Source organism: Spodoptera frugiperda, chromosome 2 (genome assembly GCF_023101765.2).
Source record: "Spodoptera frugiperda isolate SF20-4 chromosome 2, AGI-APGP_CSIRO_Sfru_2.0, whole genome shotgun sequence".
Classification (NCBI taxonomy): domain Eukaryota; kingdom Metazoa; phylum Arthropoda; class Insecta; order Lepidoptera; family Noctuidae; genus Spodoptera; species Spodoptera frugiperda.
In genome coordinates this window covers 5,520,918-5,537,365 of record NC_064213.1, presented here as the reverse complement: position 1 = coordinate 5,537,365, position 16,448 = coordinate 5,520,918, and the positions used below count along the sequence as shown (strand labels likewise).

General features: G+C 34.2%; 2 protein-coding genes and 1 long non-coding RNA gene across 4 annotated transcripts in view; 1 reads left to right on the top strand and 2 right to left on the bottom strand.

The window, feature by feature from the left end:
• LOC126911674 (uncharacterized) overlaps positions 1 to 11,451 on the top strand; it is a 41,821-nt gene extending 30,370 nt beyond the window's left edge. Inside the window, exon 2 of the long non-coding RNA XR_007706184.1 lies at positions 11,248 to 11,451. This is a non-coding gene — a long non-coding RNA (uncharacterized LOC126911674). The remainder of the gene's footprint in view (positions 1 to 11,247) is intronic.
• On the bottom strand, positions 1,436 to 10,321 carry LOC118268930 (gustatory and odorant receptor 22-like). Its single transcript, XM_050700104.1, has 9 exons — positions 9,891 to 10,321; positions 9,514 to 9,652; positions 8,758 to 9,008; positions 8,125 to 8,385; positions 6,145 to 6,272; positions 5,627 to 5,786; positions 5,325 to 5,396; positions 2,866 to 2,955; positions 1,436 to 1,692 (listed from the first exon to the last, which is right to left on the bottom strand). Exons 1-9 carry the CDS (start codon positions 10,002 to 10,004, stop codon positions 1,606 to 1,608), a joined length of 1,302 nt encoding a protein of 433 aa, XP_050556061.1. The 5' UTR covers positions 10,005 to 10,321; the 3' UTR covers positions 1,436 to 1,605.
• Positions 11,269 to 16,329, bottom strand: LOC118268944 (charged multivesicular body protein 2b). Of its 2 annotated transcripts, none has more exons than XM_050700061.1 (6): positions 16,198 to 16,329; positions 14,887 to 14,978; positions 14,219 to 14,335; positions 13,766 to 13,946; positions 13,032 to 13,138; positions 11,269 to 12,103 (listed from the first exon to the last, which is right to left on the bottom strand). In XM_050700061.1, exons 1-6 carry the CDS (start codon positions 16,214 to 16,216, stop codon positions 12,005 to 12,007), a joined length of 615 nt encoding a protein of 204 aa, XP_050556018.1. In that variant the 5' UTR covers positions 16,217 to 16,329; the 3' UTR covers positions 11,269 to 12,004. The 2 variants fall into 2 exon arrangements, with proteins under 2 accessions (XP_050556018.1, XP_050556012.1); XM_050700055.1 differs by lacking the exon at positions 16,198 to 16,329 and adding an exon at positions 15,617 to 15,773.
• Positions 16,330 to 16,448: the final 119 nt, after the last annotated feature.

Genomic DNA, 16,448 nt, shown 5'->3' with positions numbered 1-16,448 from the left:
TGGTTATTGTTTCTACACCAACAAGTTACATTTTACATAGTTTCGATGTCATTATAGTATTTTGAATTAGCCCGCGCGCCATAGCTGCAAGCAAGCCGACCGTAGCTTAATCCAATTAGTAAATTGATATTTTTATACATACAATAAAGTCGAGTGTTATTTATTAAAGGCCTAGATTTTTATGCACTTCTGTATATTGAATATCGGTGTGTGTAATTTATTACGTAGCTAGCTGACTCGACGAACGCAGTATAGCTTTAATAATTAAAAATATTGTGTTAGTATAAAATAAAATTTACTGTAAATTAAAATTTATTTCGTTTTATTCTTTGTTTATCATGATTTTTGTTATTTTCATTATTCGAATAGAATTAAAATCGTGAAATAAATAAACACATTTTACTCTTATAAATGATTTACTAACTCAACATATCGTTTTAAACATACACACAGACAATTTCATGTTAACAGTAATACACGAGGAATCAAACAATCTTCATTAGAATTTCGTTGAAGAGGATTTTTCCCTAAACTTATTGATAACAGAGATAGATTCGTTGGAAATTGGAAAAGTTGATTAATGAATCCCATTGTAGCTGTCACAACATTGCTGAGTAGATTGTGGGCGACACCCGAGACCCATCCGTTCAACAGACAGACATATATACTCATAGTACCTAATCCAAATGACACCAATGAGACATTCCCTAAGTACTTGGACACAAATTCTTCATTAATAACGTATTTCATTTCTAGAAAATTCCTCATATCGACATGACAAATAGAACATTAAAACTCCATTTTTTAAAACTATTTTAGGATTATAAATTGCTTTTATACTACTACTTACTATATTATTTACTTGAAGGTATGTATTATTGACCGCTTAAGAAAGAGTGAGGTATAATAAAATACAACAATATTAGCTGCAGATATTTTATTGTATGTTACTCTAAAACTAGAGCACTTTTACTTAACTCATTTGTTTATGTTTTAAATCTAAGACGTTATCTACAATATGTATTTTGTGTTTAAATGTAGTACGATAATTATAAGTCAAACCTTCCTTGTAGGCTAAATTTCATTCTCAGTTTTACTGTAAAAAAGAAATATATAGCTGTTATAAATATAAATCAAACTAGGTACATTTAAAATTTCGTGTATTGTAAAAAAAAATCTTTAGGTGGAAATCTAAAAATCGTATATCGTAAAGAAAAATACATTGCAGGTATATATTTTGAATAGAGATACGAGTTAAATTGGTTAAATGTTAAAATCCATTTCATTGTTAAATGCTGCTGCTGAAACATAAAATATGAAATGAATGAAACATTTTTTCACAAATAGTTTACATGAATATTTTAGTACATTTATACATGTATAGTACATTTATTTAGGTATATTTTAAGATTCGATGGATGATTGATGATCTACTTAGTATCTAAATGGTATTACATTATGATATTGAAAATGTACATATATTGTGACACACTATCGAAATACTAATAATATGTTACTACTTTGGACAAGTAAGTACATACATCTTAATATTTATACTTTGTTCTAACGGTACAATTGAAGCTAAAACATGTAACTTCCCTATAATTATGTCCCAACGATCTGAGGGTCTTTTGGAAGTGAGATCTTGAACTGCAGTAGTACTATCAGGTAGATAGCTATCATGCTGATTGCCTGAAAACCAAAATCATTATAATTATCATACATGGCAGTTATCTTAAGTAGGTACAACTTCAGAAACTGGATTAAAACAAACTATTCGGTACTACAACGACTGCCTCGTTGGTCGAGTGGTCACAAGTGCGACTGCCGGACAAGGGGTTCGATTGCCGGCTCGGGCAGAGAATTACTGGGCTTTTTTCGGTTTATCGTAAATTTCTCAGTAATAGCACGGAGTCTGGAATTTTGTTTCGCATAGGGCAATAGGCTCACCACCTATTACATGGGACTTATAACACAAATGGTGAAAAGTGGGTGTACATTGTATAACGACATTACGTGTCGTAATGAGCACCTCTGCCTTCGGGGATAAAAGGCGTGACGTTACGTTATTCGGTACTTATAACAACAGACAACCATTTTAAATTCGCAAAACTGTCCACAAAATCGTGGAATACGCAATACCAAGGAGTAGCACCCTTCACCCAACACAAGTATTAGGTACACGTATCTAAAACGTATTCATTGATATTCTGTCAGTTAGTCGATTTCACAGCGCACCACATGACACTAATAGGACGGCTGAACGCTCCACAAGTTGCCTGAGCTTTCAATTTCTTGCCAAAAATACTTTGAAACGTGATATTAGTCGAACCCAATCGATTTTGAATAGGATGTTTGCTTCCCCAGGGATTTTATCTCAGACATAAATTGTTTAAAGAGGCTATAACAAAGGATGCTGAAAATTACTCATTTACTACATCTATTGACGTAATGTAACACGCCTCTTTTCTTCAAATTCGTCATAAAATTGTCTGCCTACACAGAAATGTACGCTCACCATTTTAAGAATTATTTTGTTAATAGTGTGTGCATAATTGGTTACAAAATGTTAATAAGTTTATTAAAGGTAATTTGAAAATCTTTCTCGTTTTCTTTTTTTTTACAAAACATTGCCCTACATTAGAATTTTCTCCTGTATCGTGGGTGCGTTTACAAACATTTAAGGTCACATGACACCAAGACGCGAAACAACAATTTGTGGATGTAACGTGAAAGCCGGTTACCAGCCACCGTACCGACCAATATCAATTAGGACAGGTTTCCTAAACTTTACAGTTGTGCAACTGTTCAATGATATATTTGTATAATATAAAATAATAGACAATGAATGGATAAGTAACTGACCGAAGTAAGTAGTTCTCTGTTGACATGAGCATATCCTTTCAAGCTCACCACAGCTGGGTTCATCTCTATAGCCTGGATGAAGTGGTCTATCTGAAAATAATTAAATGAATTCATTTTAATAAATACTCTAGTAGTTCTTCTACTAGAGTATTTTTCCCTGATTATTTATCTTAGATTAACTCCTGTGTTAAGAACACATACACATAAGTCAAGATTACTGATTCTGTGTTTTTTTATGCGATAGAAGGCAAACGAGCTTACGGATCACCTGATGGTAAGCGATCAGCGCCGCCAATGGATACCCGTATTAATTTATATTTGATAATATTCGAAACTATTATAAAGTAAAATTAAGCTTTGTAAGACTATTTTTGATCGGAGAAAGTCATCCAAAGACTTCTCTCGCCTTGGGTGAGGCAAGACGGAGTGTCAGACCCTCACTCACTAAAACCACCCCATTCCTTCTCCTGCGTTGAACCGGAGCCCCAGTAACTGTTTGTAAAACTTGAAAAACTAATCCCGAACCTCATAAAGTTCGTTAGTTTTTCTTTTTTTTTCTACAACTGAAAATCACAATAATATAACTCTTACATAGATTTATTATCACTCCATTACTTAATATTGATTCTTGCTTCGTCATCATGATAAAAAACCCTCGACAATTTATGCGTCAAATATTTTTACCGAGTGGATTACTTACGCAGTTTTTACGCATGATTCGTTTGATTAATAATACTGGGGGTCATTGAACTTCTGTTGGGGTAGTAAATAAGGAAATGCTAGCTATGCAGCACGTGATACGTAATAATGTGAAGTCAAGTTGAACTTTTTTTTTATAGGGTTGAAGTTAAATAACTATTACTATATAAATGTACTCTTAGATAAGTAATAAATAAATATGTACAACTTACTATAACTTAAACCACAACAAAGAAAAATAAACAAATAATATTTACCGTTTAAATAGATACCGTGGTATCACTCCGTAATGTTGTGCCAAAACATGGCTCTGCCACACTTAAATGTTACAAACCACTACTTAGTAGTAGTATTTAAGTAACGTTAAATGCGAAACAAACTTAATATTTAGACGAACTCTTCACATTCCCTCGCTTTTACAATTGATCTGAGTACTGATCGAAAATGATATTCGTATAATTTTGATTTTCAAATTCAATACATATCTTATGAATTATTAATTTACAACTCTTTACTTGATGACTCCACAATTTTAAACCATATACAATATAACCGTGCCCTATCTCTTTGACAGAGACATCTCTGAGAGACAACAATACGGACTGTAATCCTCTACAGAAAGATAATTCTATATACATAATCTATCTTAAACATAATTCTACAACTGATTGTTTCACAAGGACCACTAGATAAACAACTAAAATATAGGAAATACTAAGTAATTTCTAGATTCTATAGAACATGAAATAATCAATAACTTCTAATAGTAGGATAGTATTAGATTATGTGGCATAGTTTCACAACAGACGTGCTGTTTTAGAGCAGTAATCGCTGTGTTTAGTGTGAGTAAATTTATTTAGTGTTTGTTTCATGTCAATCGTTCCCTAAATAAAAAAGGTCTACAAGAATCACGTCAACTTCTATGATTATACCTTGTTGTATTTGACGATTTGTTGAAATTTGGACAGCGATATTATTTACAATCAGAATGACCCATCTCCTAGCTTTATCGCCAAAAAAAACTAAATTCTGTAAGGCACGCTTATATCGCGTGATAGTACCTGGCTCGTCTAGTGTGGTGTGGTGTAGCCTCAGCAAGTCATAAGTTATCATTTATGAATATGTATTAGTTCTAACTTCAAAGTTCCTGAATTGTAACTGACTACTTCTTCCTTGCCTGACTACGTTGAGGTTAGCTTGTCCTACTACCTCGGGACTTTATTATTAAGACTACAAGATACCTTTGAATGTAATATTCATAGTCAAACTAAACAGCTTTGACTACCTATAGGTAGAACTTTGTTTGTAATTAGGAACCTATTTTATAACTAGGTAAACTAGTGCGGGGCCACGATGAATATAATGTTGCGTCATGGCCGCCTCAAGTGTAGATTTACCTTTAATCCAATCAAGTAGCACAATAGGTAAGAACTCCTTCTTTAAATCGCACGCATTTAAAACTAATTCCCTTTAAATCAGGTCGAGTTTGAGCTTTAAAGACTTTTAAGAGATAAGATGGCAGAGTAATTGCACTTGTCCTAATCTTTACTCAGTAAATATAATATGTAACTAGACAGGTCGATGAGCTTATCAACCTGGAAATCCCTCCTTATATACCAAAAATACATTTATATTTATAAATCTTTTATAAAACCAAATATAGAAAAGGCGTAGTCTATTACTACGAAACTACGATTTCGTAGCACATCACCTACGCCGTAGCTGTATGCGTAGCTCATATAAATAAGTTACAAAATTACCTCTTTTTGTGTGGGTCTATCCACTGCTAAGACGTCAATGGACAGAAGTGTGTCTTGGACACCGGCTGCTACCTATAAGAATGACTTATCTGTAGAATTACAAAGGCAAAAGTATTGAAAAAGAACTTCTGATAAACGTGTGTAGGTTACATAGAACAACATATTATGAATTACGTAGATGCTAAAACTTAATACATATACGCCTTTTTGATCTATATAATAATGTCCGCTTGCTTGATAATGGAGTTTTATCATCAACAGTTTAGTAGGTATCTAATGAAAAAACTAAAACATTTTCATACCGTCAAGGTCGATTTATGCGAGCAGTCCACAAATATGAAGAAAAGAGTCGAGCAGTAGGCTGCGTCGACGAATAGGCCCATTTCTTTGAAGCTGAACCCAAACCCGTGGTCAACTATCTCTGACAGGGCTCCGTATACTGCTATCGTTATGTTCGCAAACCTAGTTTAAGGAATGAAAGATAAAACTTCGTTTATTAGTAGGTCCTTACTTCTTCTTTAAATTGGAATAGGATTTGTGCTAAAACAACGATTTTATTAGGGGAAAAATCATCCAATGTACTTCTCTCGCCTTGGGCGAGGCGAGAGGGAGTGTCAAACTTTTACTGACTAAAAACCACCCCGTTTTTACTCCTGCTTTTCGAGCCGGAGCCCCGGTAAACTCGCTAGGTAATCCGCAGTTCCGAATCAGGCATCAGTCCTACTGGGTTAGTTTAGGCATACTGTACATAACTTCACTCTTTCGCATTATCCCCTACAAAAATAAATCTTAGGATGCATAATAGCTAAACACAACTCACATGAACAGGCAATAGGTGGAATAAGTTCTTGCATAAGCATTTCCTAGTGACTGCAGCAGCTCGGATAGGTTCAGCCATAGATACCGGTACCGAGATATCAACTGCGCTGAACATTCTTGTTCCACGTCCTGACGAAAGTTATACGAAGCCTTAAAATATATTACGTATAATAATTACCTGCTTAGTTTGTGTTGGTCGCAAATGCGAAGCCGTCACATGGAGTCAGAAGTGTGTCTTGGACACCGGCTGCCACCTGTATTAGTGGGCTTTTCTATAGGTTTTCACGAAAAAAATTTAAAGAGAACTCAGTAATAGCATAATTCGGATAAACGTCTGTAAGTTACATAAAACAACATGTTATGAATTACGTAGATCTAAAACTTAGTATTAAGGTAATAGGCTACGCCTTTTTTACAATTTTGATCTATATAACACTAATGTCCGCTTGCTTGATAGTGGAGTACGATCAACATTTAGTATGAGCAAAAAAACATTTTCGTACCGTCAAGGTAATGCGAGCAGTCCACATACCCCTATCGGGGATAAAAGGCGTCGAGCAGTTGCGTTGCGTCCACGAATAGATTACCATAAAGATGTACAAGATTATGAACCCCGGTTATGAATTGAAACTAGTTGAGCACCCTCTAACAGTTACACGTGCAACCATGTATTCTAAATTCCAAGAAGTAGATATACAATGTCTGTTATAATATATCCAATGGTCGTTTGAAAAGTCCGTGCAAAAATTAAAACTCTTACTTTTTTGGGGTAAACCGTTTTTAGTTTTTAAGATAGTCTCCTTTTAGGCTTATACACTTCGTCCAACGCTGCTCTAGTTTGTTGATCTCTTCTCTCAAAACACTTTTGCAAACCACTTATAAACTCTTCTAATCGAAGGTGCAGAGTCTCCATAATGTTAGGTATAAGCTTTTCTTTAGCCTCCTGAGGACGTTTTGTCTTTCAAATAAATAGTGTTTAGTCAACATACGAAATTCCTTTTCGTCCATTTTTTGAAAATCACTCGACTAATTTCGATTCAAACGAATGCCAAACACAAAGAAATAGACCGATCTGGCTGAAACTTGGTGTGTGGTCTTCCAGTTAAGACGCTACTAACTAGGCATAACCTCGATACGCTCCATGGATGCTATCTCTCTGACTTTGCACAGACTTTTCAAACGCCCCTTGTATATGCACTGAAAAATGTTCTCACTGTTTATTCGTAGTAACTAGTTTGATGAACATCTGTAGAAATGTTATTACACGTGTTAACTGGAAAATAATATTACATGAAAACGCAAATATTCCTCACTCTCCCATTTGAATCGCTTCTCCAAATACTAGATAACCTTTTAGCGTACGAGGATGATGTGGAAATTAAAATGTCAGTGGCTTTTTGTCTGATATTTTTCAGTATTTGATGTGAAATGATAGAGATGTGTTTGTTCAGAACTCCTACGGTTTTGTTGAAGTACATTTTACTTAGTTAGTTATATTACGATTAAAGTTAGTTAGTTACATTACAATAAAATGTAAAGTAATGGTTTTTTTTAACAAAATTTTGTCACTACTACAGGTTTTTTCCTGTATCATACGTTGTCTTTCAACTAAATACAATTGTTTGCACATGGAAAATCACCAATGACTTCCCCGGCCTTAGGCGAGGCGAGAGGGATTTTCAGACTCTCACTGATTAATAACCACCCCGTTCTTACTCCTGTCCTTGGAGTCGGAGCCCCGGTAAACCCGCTAGGTTGTCCGCAGGTCTGTACATGGTTTAGTGATAATGAGATAAAAAAATAAATATTATACAATTACATTTAAATGGTTGGTGAATCAAAGGTGCGATTCTAATAAGAGCTACAAAGAATACACCTAGTACAAGACAGCTCTTGTTTAACAGACAAAACATAATCAGTGTTCTAATTAACTAGCTTATTATTTGATGTTAGACTACAAAATAAACAACAGATACATTACCCTACGAAAACATTCCGAGAGGCTTTGCGAAGCAATCTTAATCCCTTTGCAGTTTATGTACCAGAGAGCACAATTCATATTGATCATAGTTATGATATGATAGTATGCTGAAGTGTGTATCAGGAGGAATCCATCCATTAATATACAGAGACTGAGCAGGAAACACACGGCGAGCAACAAACAGCCCACGCTAATGATGACGATTGTAGTCTTCAAGTTGGGAAATTGAAGATTTTCGCCGGTAACCCGGTAGTATCTGACCTATAAATAGAAGGGGAATTAAGCCACAGATGTGTGGTTATTGACGTGGTTATTACATTACATTTCTTACAGCTCTTTTGTACTTAAGGTATAAGTATCTTGTATAAGGTATAAGTATGGAAGAAAAGAATGGTGCGGCTTATTTCTTTCGTACCGATGGTGTTGATCGGTTAGTCCCCATTTAGCAAGTATGAAGCCCCAAGACCTTAGAACCCGTAACATATACATAGCTTAGACCAAAGAGTAGCTAGCAACATAATTAACTTTCTCCCAAAAAATTATGGCAATATGGGTAACACATGATTTCAGACTTCTTATTTAGTCTCACGTGTTTCACGTAATACATAGTTATATCCATACTTACACACGTACCTGAAATTTCCCCCAATTAGTTTTGTAAATAGCGACTTGATGAGCCACGCCCCAACCCACAAATGGTATCCAGAAATGCGGAACGAGGAAAATGACGAAAAGAATGGCATAAATATAGTCGTCGAAGCGTCGAATTGATCGGAGTATCATTATCCGCTCATATCCCACGATTAGAACAACGGCGGTGGCAGCGATGTAGAAACATACCGCGTACATCGTGGCTCTGGATTTCCAGCTAAATGTAATCGTGCCTAAAATAAAAATAAAGTTGCAAATAAGAAAATAAGATTATACGAAGAAGTCTTCCAATTTCCTATTTAAATTTCTAAGACTTTCCAAGAAACATCTTTTTCTTTTACTTTACTAAGGATTTCCTAAAAAATCAATAACTCCTTAATTTTTTAACCCTACTTAGGAAACGAACCTACCTACTTTGGCATAAGATTTTTTTTACTAATCTTTAAAATAATCATCTACATCTCGTATCCCGTGCGAACGACGGATCACGTACCATGCGACCCAGTAGCAATGGGGCCCAGTAGGGCTGATGTTCTACCATGTTCGTGCGGGTTACTGAAGCACCCGGCTTGAAGCAAGAGTAGGAATGGGCTGGTTTTTAGGCAGTAAGAGTCTGACACTTTCTCTCGCCTCACACAAGGTGGAAGAAGTCATTGGTTGACATACCCCGCTCAAAAAAAAATAACACATATTGTCCACAAGAAATAATTACCTAACTCATAAAAAGTAACTTCAAACCTGGTCGAGAGCGAGTGATGGGCATGACTGCAAGCGCTCGAAACAACACGAGCAGTAGTTTATGGTCCCTGTAGAACTGATCGTGGATCTCACACGTGTCTCCATCTTGAGATGATAGCAGATCCCGTTGTTCTTGCTCCTAATACATTAATATATAATGAATTATGTTACGATTCCAAAAAGTAAAGGGAGCCAATAGGGTGAGATTGTTGTCATACACTGGACACTATTTTACAGTTTTTAGTTTTCTACAATTCCTACATTTATACAGTGAGCTATCCTTTTAGGAACAAATAGCGTGAAGTTATGCATGAAAAAGAGCAAAACAATCTAATTACAAGAACGTAGGTACTACGTAATCAAAAACAGGTACTTACATAATCACGCTGAGTCTTTTCGTACACCGTTTTGTTTTGCTGTATATGCCTCATGTCACGATCAAACAGGGTGTTATTAATTCCTTCATCAAAAAGATGGTCTGGAATCGTCATGTTTACGAATTACAACTAAAAGCAACTGTCATTCGCTGTATTCTTTACTAAACTGTAACGTGAATTTACCCTTATCCAGTTTCTTGAGACATTATCGAAAGAGTAAACAAAGGGAGTTAAATTAATTAAAATTTAAAGTAAATGATTGTCGCCCCTTGCATATCAATGACGCGGTCAACTCGTCATACCTACCTGACTAATGCTTGGTAGTTACCACAAAACACCACCCTGTGTTTAGCCCCCAAGGTCTTTCGTAAAATATGCATTAAAGACTTTTAAATTGTTTTTTATGACGCGGATATTTTTTTACTTGGCAGCATTTTGTTTGACTACACATTAGTGAATAAATAGGTAGTTGTCTACATAATATAAATCATTATACCTACCTACTCGATAAACTTTATAATTTCAAATTTTAAGTTTAAAATTGTACATCATTGAGCTTGCGTAGATATTAATGCTTATTCCTTCTCTGTGTAAGAACAGGCATTCGATTTCCGCAGCAAATAGGACAGTTACAGACTGATCGATGTGTTCTCTACTTTATACAATCATTGTAAATGTGAGAGCCCTGTAATTAACTAAAATCAAATTAGACTAGTAGAATGCATTAATGTCAGCTTGGAGTTGTCATGCTCACTCAAAGGTCTCATTGGCGGTGGCACGGGCATTGGATCGCTCGATTCCCTGCAACATGGTTGAGTTGGGCGGTGCTGGTGTACATGTCATGTTCGAGAACGGGCACCGTCAATTGGGACTGGTCAGCTCCGGACTGCATTAATTTTTATTGTCCTCTAGGTTATTTTCTTTTTCTATCGCTTCGACTGTATATTAGTTTTACATTGTTCTCTCATAGTTGAAGTAGTCGAAACAATGTAACCAAGAATTGTATTGTAAATCTGATTGAAAAAGAGTAACCTATGGAGTTTCTTGCTCGTTCTTCTCCATAGGAATCTACACTTTGGAACGAGCAAATAGCTTCACTAGAGGACTGACCGACAGACAGACGTTATTAATATTATTATATTTGCTTTGACGTTCAAAAGTGCCTTTCTGGTCTATTTGAAATAAATGATTTTGACTTTGACTTTGATGATGAGACCCCATCCCATTTCCAAAAAAGGATTACTCGACGAATGACAAACGTAACAACCATTCGCTCTCGCCAAATTAAAAAAATGCAAGAATTCATGGCTTACCTTATAGTTCTATATTATGGTATGAAAATTATATTAGGTATCAGATATGGAATAAAAATGCGTACTAAGTTCACCCGTAGCATATAATACAAAAATATCACAGTTAGCATTCTATTTTCACATTATAGGCTCTCGTAAGTTAAACAAAACAATAATAACAATAATTTTATACAAATCGGACGTGTTCTCATTTCAAATTAAGTGTAGAAGAAAAAGAAAAGGGCGGGAACAGTACATATTAATTCTAATCATACATTTAAAGCAGCACAATTTTTGTATTTTCGAACACCGATAGTTTCTAAGAAATGCAAATTAAGTATTTATTAACATCTACAAAATAATAAATACACTATACTATTAATTATTAATTATGCCGGTAGCATTCGAGGCGGCCAGTATGAAAAATGTAAGTAACAAAATGGCGGCTTACCAGGTCAAAAAAGCCGGTGGCATACATTGTTTTTTTTTATAATTTTGTATACATTGACGTACGTTAAATTACGTACGTAGTGTTTTTTTTATAATTTTGTGATTTACTCCAAAAATTTTAAACTTTAATTCAATAATTCCTGTGTATTCAGTCTATTGTCGAGATTAATACAAAGTTGCCATAATTAAAATAACGGAACTCATAATTACAATAGAAAAATAATAACAAAAACAGCTTATTTATTTGCTTTAAACATTAAATTAAACATGATTCATTGTAAAAAAGAATAAATTCACAAATAGAGATTATATTTCATGTGCGCGATAATTAATTATATTATTTACTTGTAATAATTAACAGTTAATAATATTCTAGGACTTTAGCTTAGCTAATTGTTCCATGAGTTCTTTATCCGCATCTTTGGTTGATTCTCCAAGTTTGTTGCGAGCCACTGATGGGGCACCCGCCATCTGCAAAAATAAAAGGAATAGGTTTATTTTAAAGTGTGAGAGAGCCATGCTTCGGCACGAATGGGCCGGCTCAACCGGAGTGATACCAAGGCCTTACAGAAAACCGACGTGAAACAACGCTTGCGTTGCGTTTCGTTGCTTATCATCAGGTGTTCTGTATGGTCATTTACCGGCTTATCATAACAAAAACGAGCAAAAACAATAAACTTATTTTTTTTAAATGACTACATTAAAATAAATACTTAGAGTGATTATACTATAAAGAGGCTCCTAAAATTAAAATGTTCATTATAAAGGAGATAATAGTATAAAGTAATAAGTTCTAACTTGTAGACCTTAAAAATACTTTTTTAACCTAATCGCTCTTATTAATTTGAGCACAAAAACCTAAATATACTACTAACTAAAATTTTATGCCCTAAAAACCGCCAAAATGACCGCACATTTGAATGACCGGTGCACATACACATCCATACCATACATTGAAGGTCACATTACATCCCCACACGCTACAAATATTTGTGCGGCCGGTGATATTTATCCCCATCCGTCCTTGTTTACCAGTGACCATGAGTAGAGATTTATTTGTTTAATTTACTCATTGCTACGTTAAGTAAACGAGGATTTACGATGCAGAGTTAAAAATAGGTATATTACTAGTAGGTACTAGTATATACCACATACTAGTATAAATGGTAATATGAAAATGGAAAAGATAAAGATCTTTTAACCAAGAGAAAATAATATTATTTGGTTTGGTAATGTCAAAACATCCATGGGATGGGATCTTAAGTCTCACTAGCTGTGTCACTAGTGGCAATTGAATTTCGAAAATTTCACCTTTTCTTTAGCATCCAATTATTGTATTTCTGAAAGGATTTCTGATATTTACCAGGCTTCACCAGTACAAAAATAAAAATATAATTACCTTTCCACTGATTTCGATGCCGATTTCATCGAGCACCTTGTTGACAATGCCTTCAGTCTCTTCCTCGTCACCAGATTCATCCATGATGTCGTCTAGAGTGTCTGAAACTGAAGGAAAAAAAATAATATTAAGAATCTAGAAATAAGATTTAGTGGTGAGTTAATTTATTTGCAGACCAAGAGCTAAATTAAGTTCGCAAAGTTTTTCATACTTGTGCGCAAACTATGTGAACTAATCTATATAGGGTGACTGGTAATTAGTGAACAATATTTAAACATGTGATTGTACTCATGATAAAAAGAAAACTAATGAGTATACAAAAAAAGTCTCTTTGGGATAGTTGTTTATAATTTGAGTACCATCACATGTTTAAATATCCTTCACTAATTACCGGTCAGCGATGCGAACTAAAATAAACAAAATAAACTTAGGACTGCAACTGGCTTGATGACATACGTCTTTTACTTTCCAAATGGCACAAGAAGCTTTAACTGGAATTTCTAAACAGCCAAAACTGACAGTCTACATTCTTCACCCCATATTTTAAAACAAAGTCGCTTTCTCTGCCCCTATTTCCCTTTGTATGCTTAAATCTTTAACACTATGCAAAGGATTTTGATGCGGTTTTTTTAAAAGATAGAGTGATTCAAGAGGAAGGTTTTTATGTATAATACATGCATAATATATCACCACGCGCAGCTGGGGCGGCTCTCTAGCACTGAATAAATACTTACTCATTTCATCTGTCATATCCATCTTAGCATTAGCTTGTCTAAAGGCCTCCATGTCTTTAGCTATCTGTTGTGGATTCATGACCTTATTCATGCTATCCATAGTTTTAGCGGTGGTACCCATCGCACCTGCAATTGCTATGTTTGCTCCCATCGTCTTATTTTGTATTTGTACACTTGATATCTGTAATGAAAATTAATTAATTTTAGTAGACATATATGTAGATATTTATTTATTTATTTATAGCCTTTTTATTCAGACATGAAAATATATACCTTAAGCTATCAGTGCATTCTTATATGTATGTATAAAGATTTTATGCTCACATAAATCAATTAAGAAAAGCTCTACTAGTTTCAAGTCACAGAAGGACTCTTCATCATAAGCAGCGTGCACAGACGCTGCGACGTCACGCAGCTTACTGAGATTAACATAAGTAACATTTGTATCATTACCTTACTATTAGCACTATAAATCCTAGCTTTCTGTTTCCTCATCTGCACCAGTTGTTTTGCTAATATTTTGCAACCTTCATTGTTGCCTTCTTTAGCCATCTTCTTAATCTCATTTTCCTGGAAACAAAAAAGTAAAAAATAAATAAATATTTAAAAACAATCGTTTATTTTGGCATAGGTATCACAGTGAGTTCCTTAGGACAGCCAGTATCTTTTTATCTGATCTAGACTAACTATCGATACCCTAAATGGAACAAGCCATCATCATCATATTGATGGAAACTTTCAATGTAGGATTGAAGTCTACATCTCATAAAACAGAATTAGTAATTGCTTGGTAAACAACTAATACTGTACAGTAGAATCTACCATATAAGCTTCATGGTGTGCGTGGAAATAGTTGCAAAAAGTTGCAAAAAAGTTGTTGTATCTTTTGTTTCAATAATTAAACAATTATTCACGGTATCTCAACATTGGGAATCAAACATCATTGTTTAATCTCAAATGCGATGCATGCAGTAGGCAAATCGCTCCATCATGTTCATCATCTGTTTGCCATCTAAGGAGCGGCTAACTATAGTTTGGCATAAGCTTAGTGGGAATTAGTACCAGTGATGGTGAATTTCTTTATGTCTCTAAAATGTAATAAACTTCACGTAAATACATACAAGTTTTTTCTCTTCTCTTTCTAAGGCTGCTTTATCTCTCTCCAAGTCCCGAGCAGCCTTGCGGAGCTCTCTATCATTTTGTCTTTGTTGTTCTGTAAGAGAAAGCATAGGTATGTAGGATATAGTCATTATTACTCATAGATATGTGACTCATAGACTAATGTGTTATCAGTTTGTTTATTTTCATAATGTTTGATTTGAATGAGGTTTTATGTATGTAGGTTTATGTTTAAAACATTGTTATATTTTTAAGCAATGCGTAAGTAACAACATATTCGAGTGAAACTTAAATATGTCTAGTTGTCTATCGTAAAAGGAGCTTAGGAGCATTAAAGCATTTAATTTGTTTTTTTTCTCAAATACTTAGGAATGTAAATTGTAAAGACAATTCTGCTACACTTTATAATGACGACAGAACGCAATTGTAACCTGTTCTGTTAAAAAATAGAATTACTCATCGCCTATAATATATTTGTCGTCTAGCCACTAAGATGCGACCTTGTAGTAATACTGTGATAATCAAATAGTATCACAATGCCATCTTGATAGTTTTGTTTCCAAGTTAGCGTAGTTTTGTTAAATCAACTCGTTGGCTTATTTAGATTAAATTAATGTGCTTGATTCTGTGATTATTACGTTTCTAAGTAGCTGGAATCTTGAATAATCTTGCAAATCAAATCTTTATGATATGGATTAAGGAAAAATGTTGAACTAATTTCTAGACACTTACCTTTGACTGTTGGTTGCTTGCCAAAGAAGAAATCCATTGTAAAATATGTTAATTATACGTTTATTATAAAAATATAACTACCACTTCCCAATAATTGCAAAATACAACATCAAAACAAACTGATGACAAATAAATTGACAATCATATGACTCATGGTAGATTTTGACAGTTCGCGGTGGTGTTGCCATGTATAAAAATATGTCTCAATAAGAATAAATCGAATTCTTATTCGATTTTAGATCATAAAATTAGTCAAGTTGGGATATTTGAGATTATATGACAAAATCCCACTTTAAAGACGTATTTAAATTTAATCATGGCTAATAAATAAAAGCGCAGCCTCAGTTCCCAGTTCCATTTTTACTGTGAATTATAATTTTGCAACTTCTAATCGAACTACCGAGTTATAAGTACTGAGACAGTTCCAGAATTTAACATCATCTTAAAATATTTATAATAATTATTATCTTCCAAGTCCACACGTGGGTTAATGTAGGTTCTTACTGCCCGTATCATGCTTATAAACAAGAAAATATCGAATACCATTAAATATTTTAAAATAAAACCTATCAAAAGAATACCTCTGTGATTGAAGTTCATGGTTGTCGTTCTCCGGAATTTGTTGGTAGATTTATGTATTATTATTTTGATATATTATTATACACAATGAAAGATAAGATATTTTAAAGAAACTGTAAGTAAAAATTACTTCAGAAAAGCTGCTTATAAAAGTAACAGTTTTTGAATGACAGCAATGTCAGATATCCACAGATTTTATAACCATCAAGCTAGAATCTAACAAGCAGGTCCAATTATTACTTTTCCTATACAA

Excerpts from the sequence above, each read along its gene's own strand:
- LOC118268930 (XM_050700104.1), bottom strand. The coding sequence starts at position 10,004 with ATGACGATTCCAGACCATCTTTTTGATGAAGGAATTAATAACACCCTG. Across the intron at positions 8,386-8,757 it reads CTAATTGGGGGAAATTTCAG|GTCAGATACTACCGGGTTAC; the intron begins GTACGTGTGTAA and ends TTCTATTTATAG. Across the intron at positions 5,397-5,626 it reads CGCATAAATCGACCTTGACG|GTAGCAGCCGGTGTCCAAGA; the intron begins GTATGAAAATGT and ends TCATTCTTATAG.
- LOC118268944 (XM_050700055.1), bottom strand. The coding sequence starts at position 15,653 with ATGGATTTCTTCTTTGGCAAGCAACCAACAGTCAAAG. Across the intron at positions 14,979-15,616 it reads CAAGCAACCAACAGTCAAAG|AACAACAAAGACAAAATGAT; the intron begins GTAAGTGTCTAG and ends TTTCTCTTACAG. Across the intron at positions 13,139-13,765 it reads GGATATGACAGATGAAATGA|TTTCAGACACTCTAGACGAC; the intron begins GTAAGTATTTAT and ends TTTTTCCTTCAG.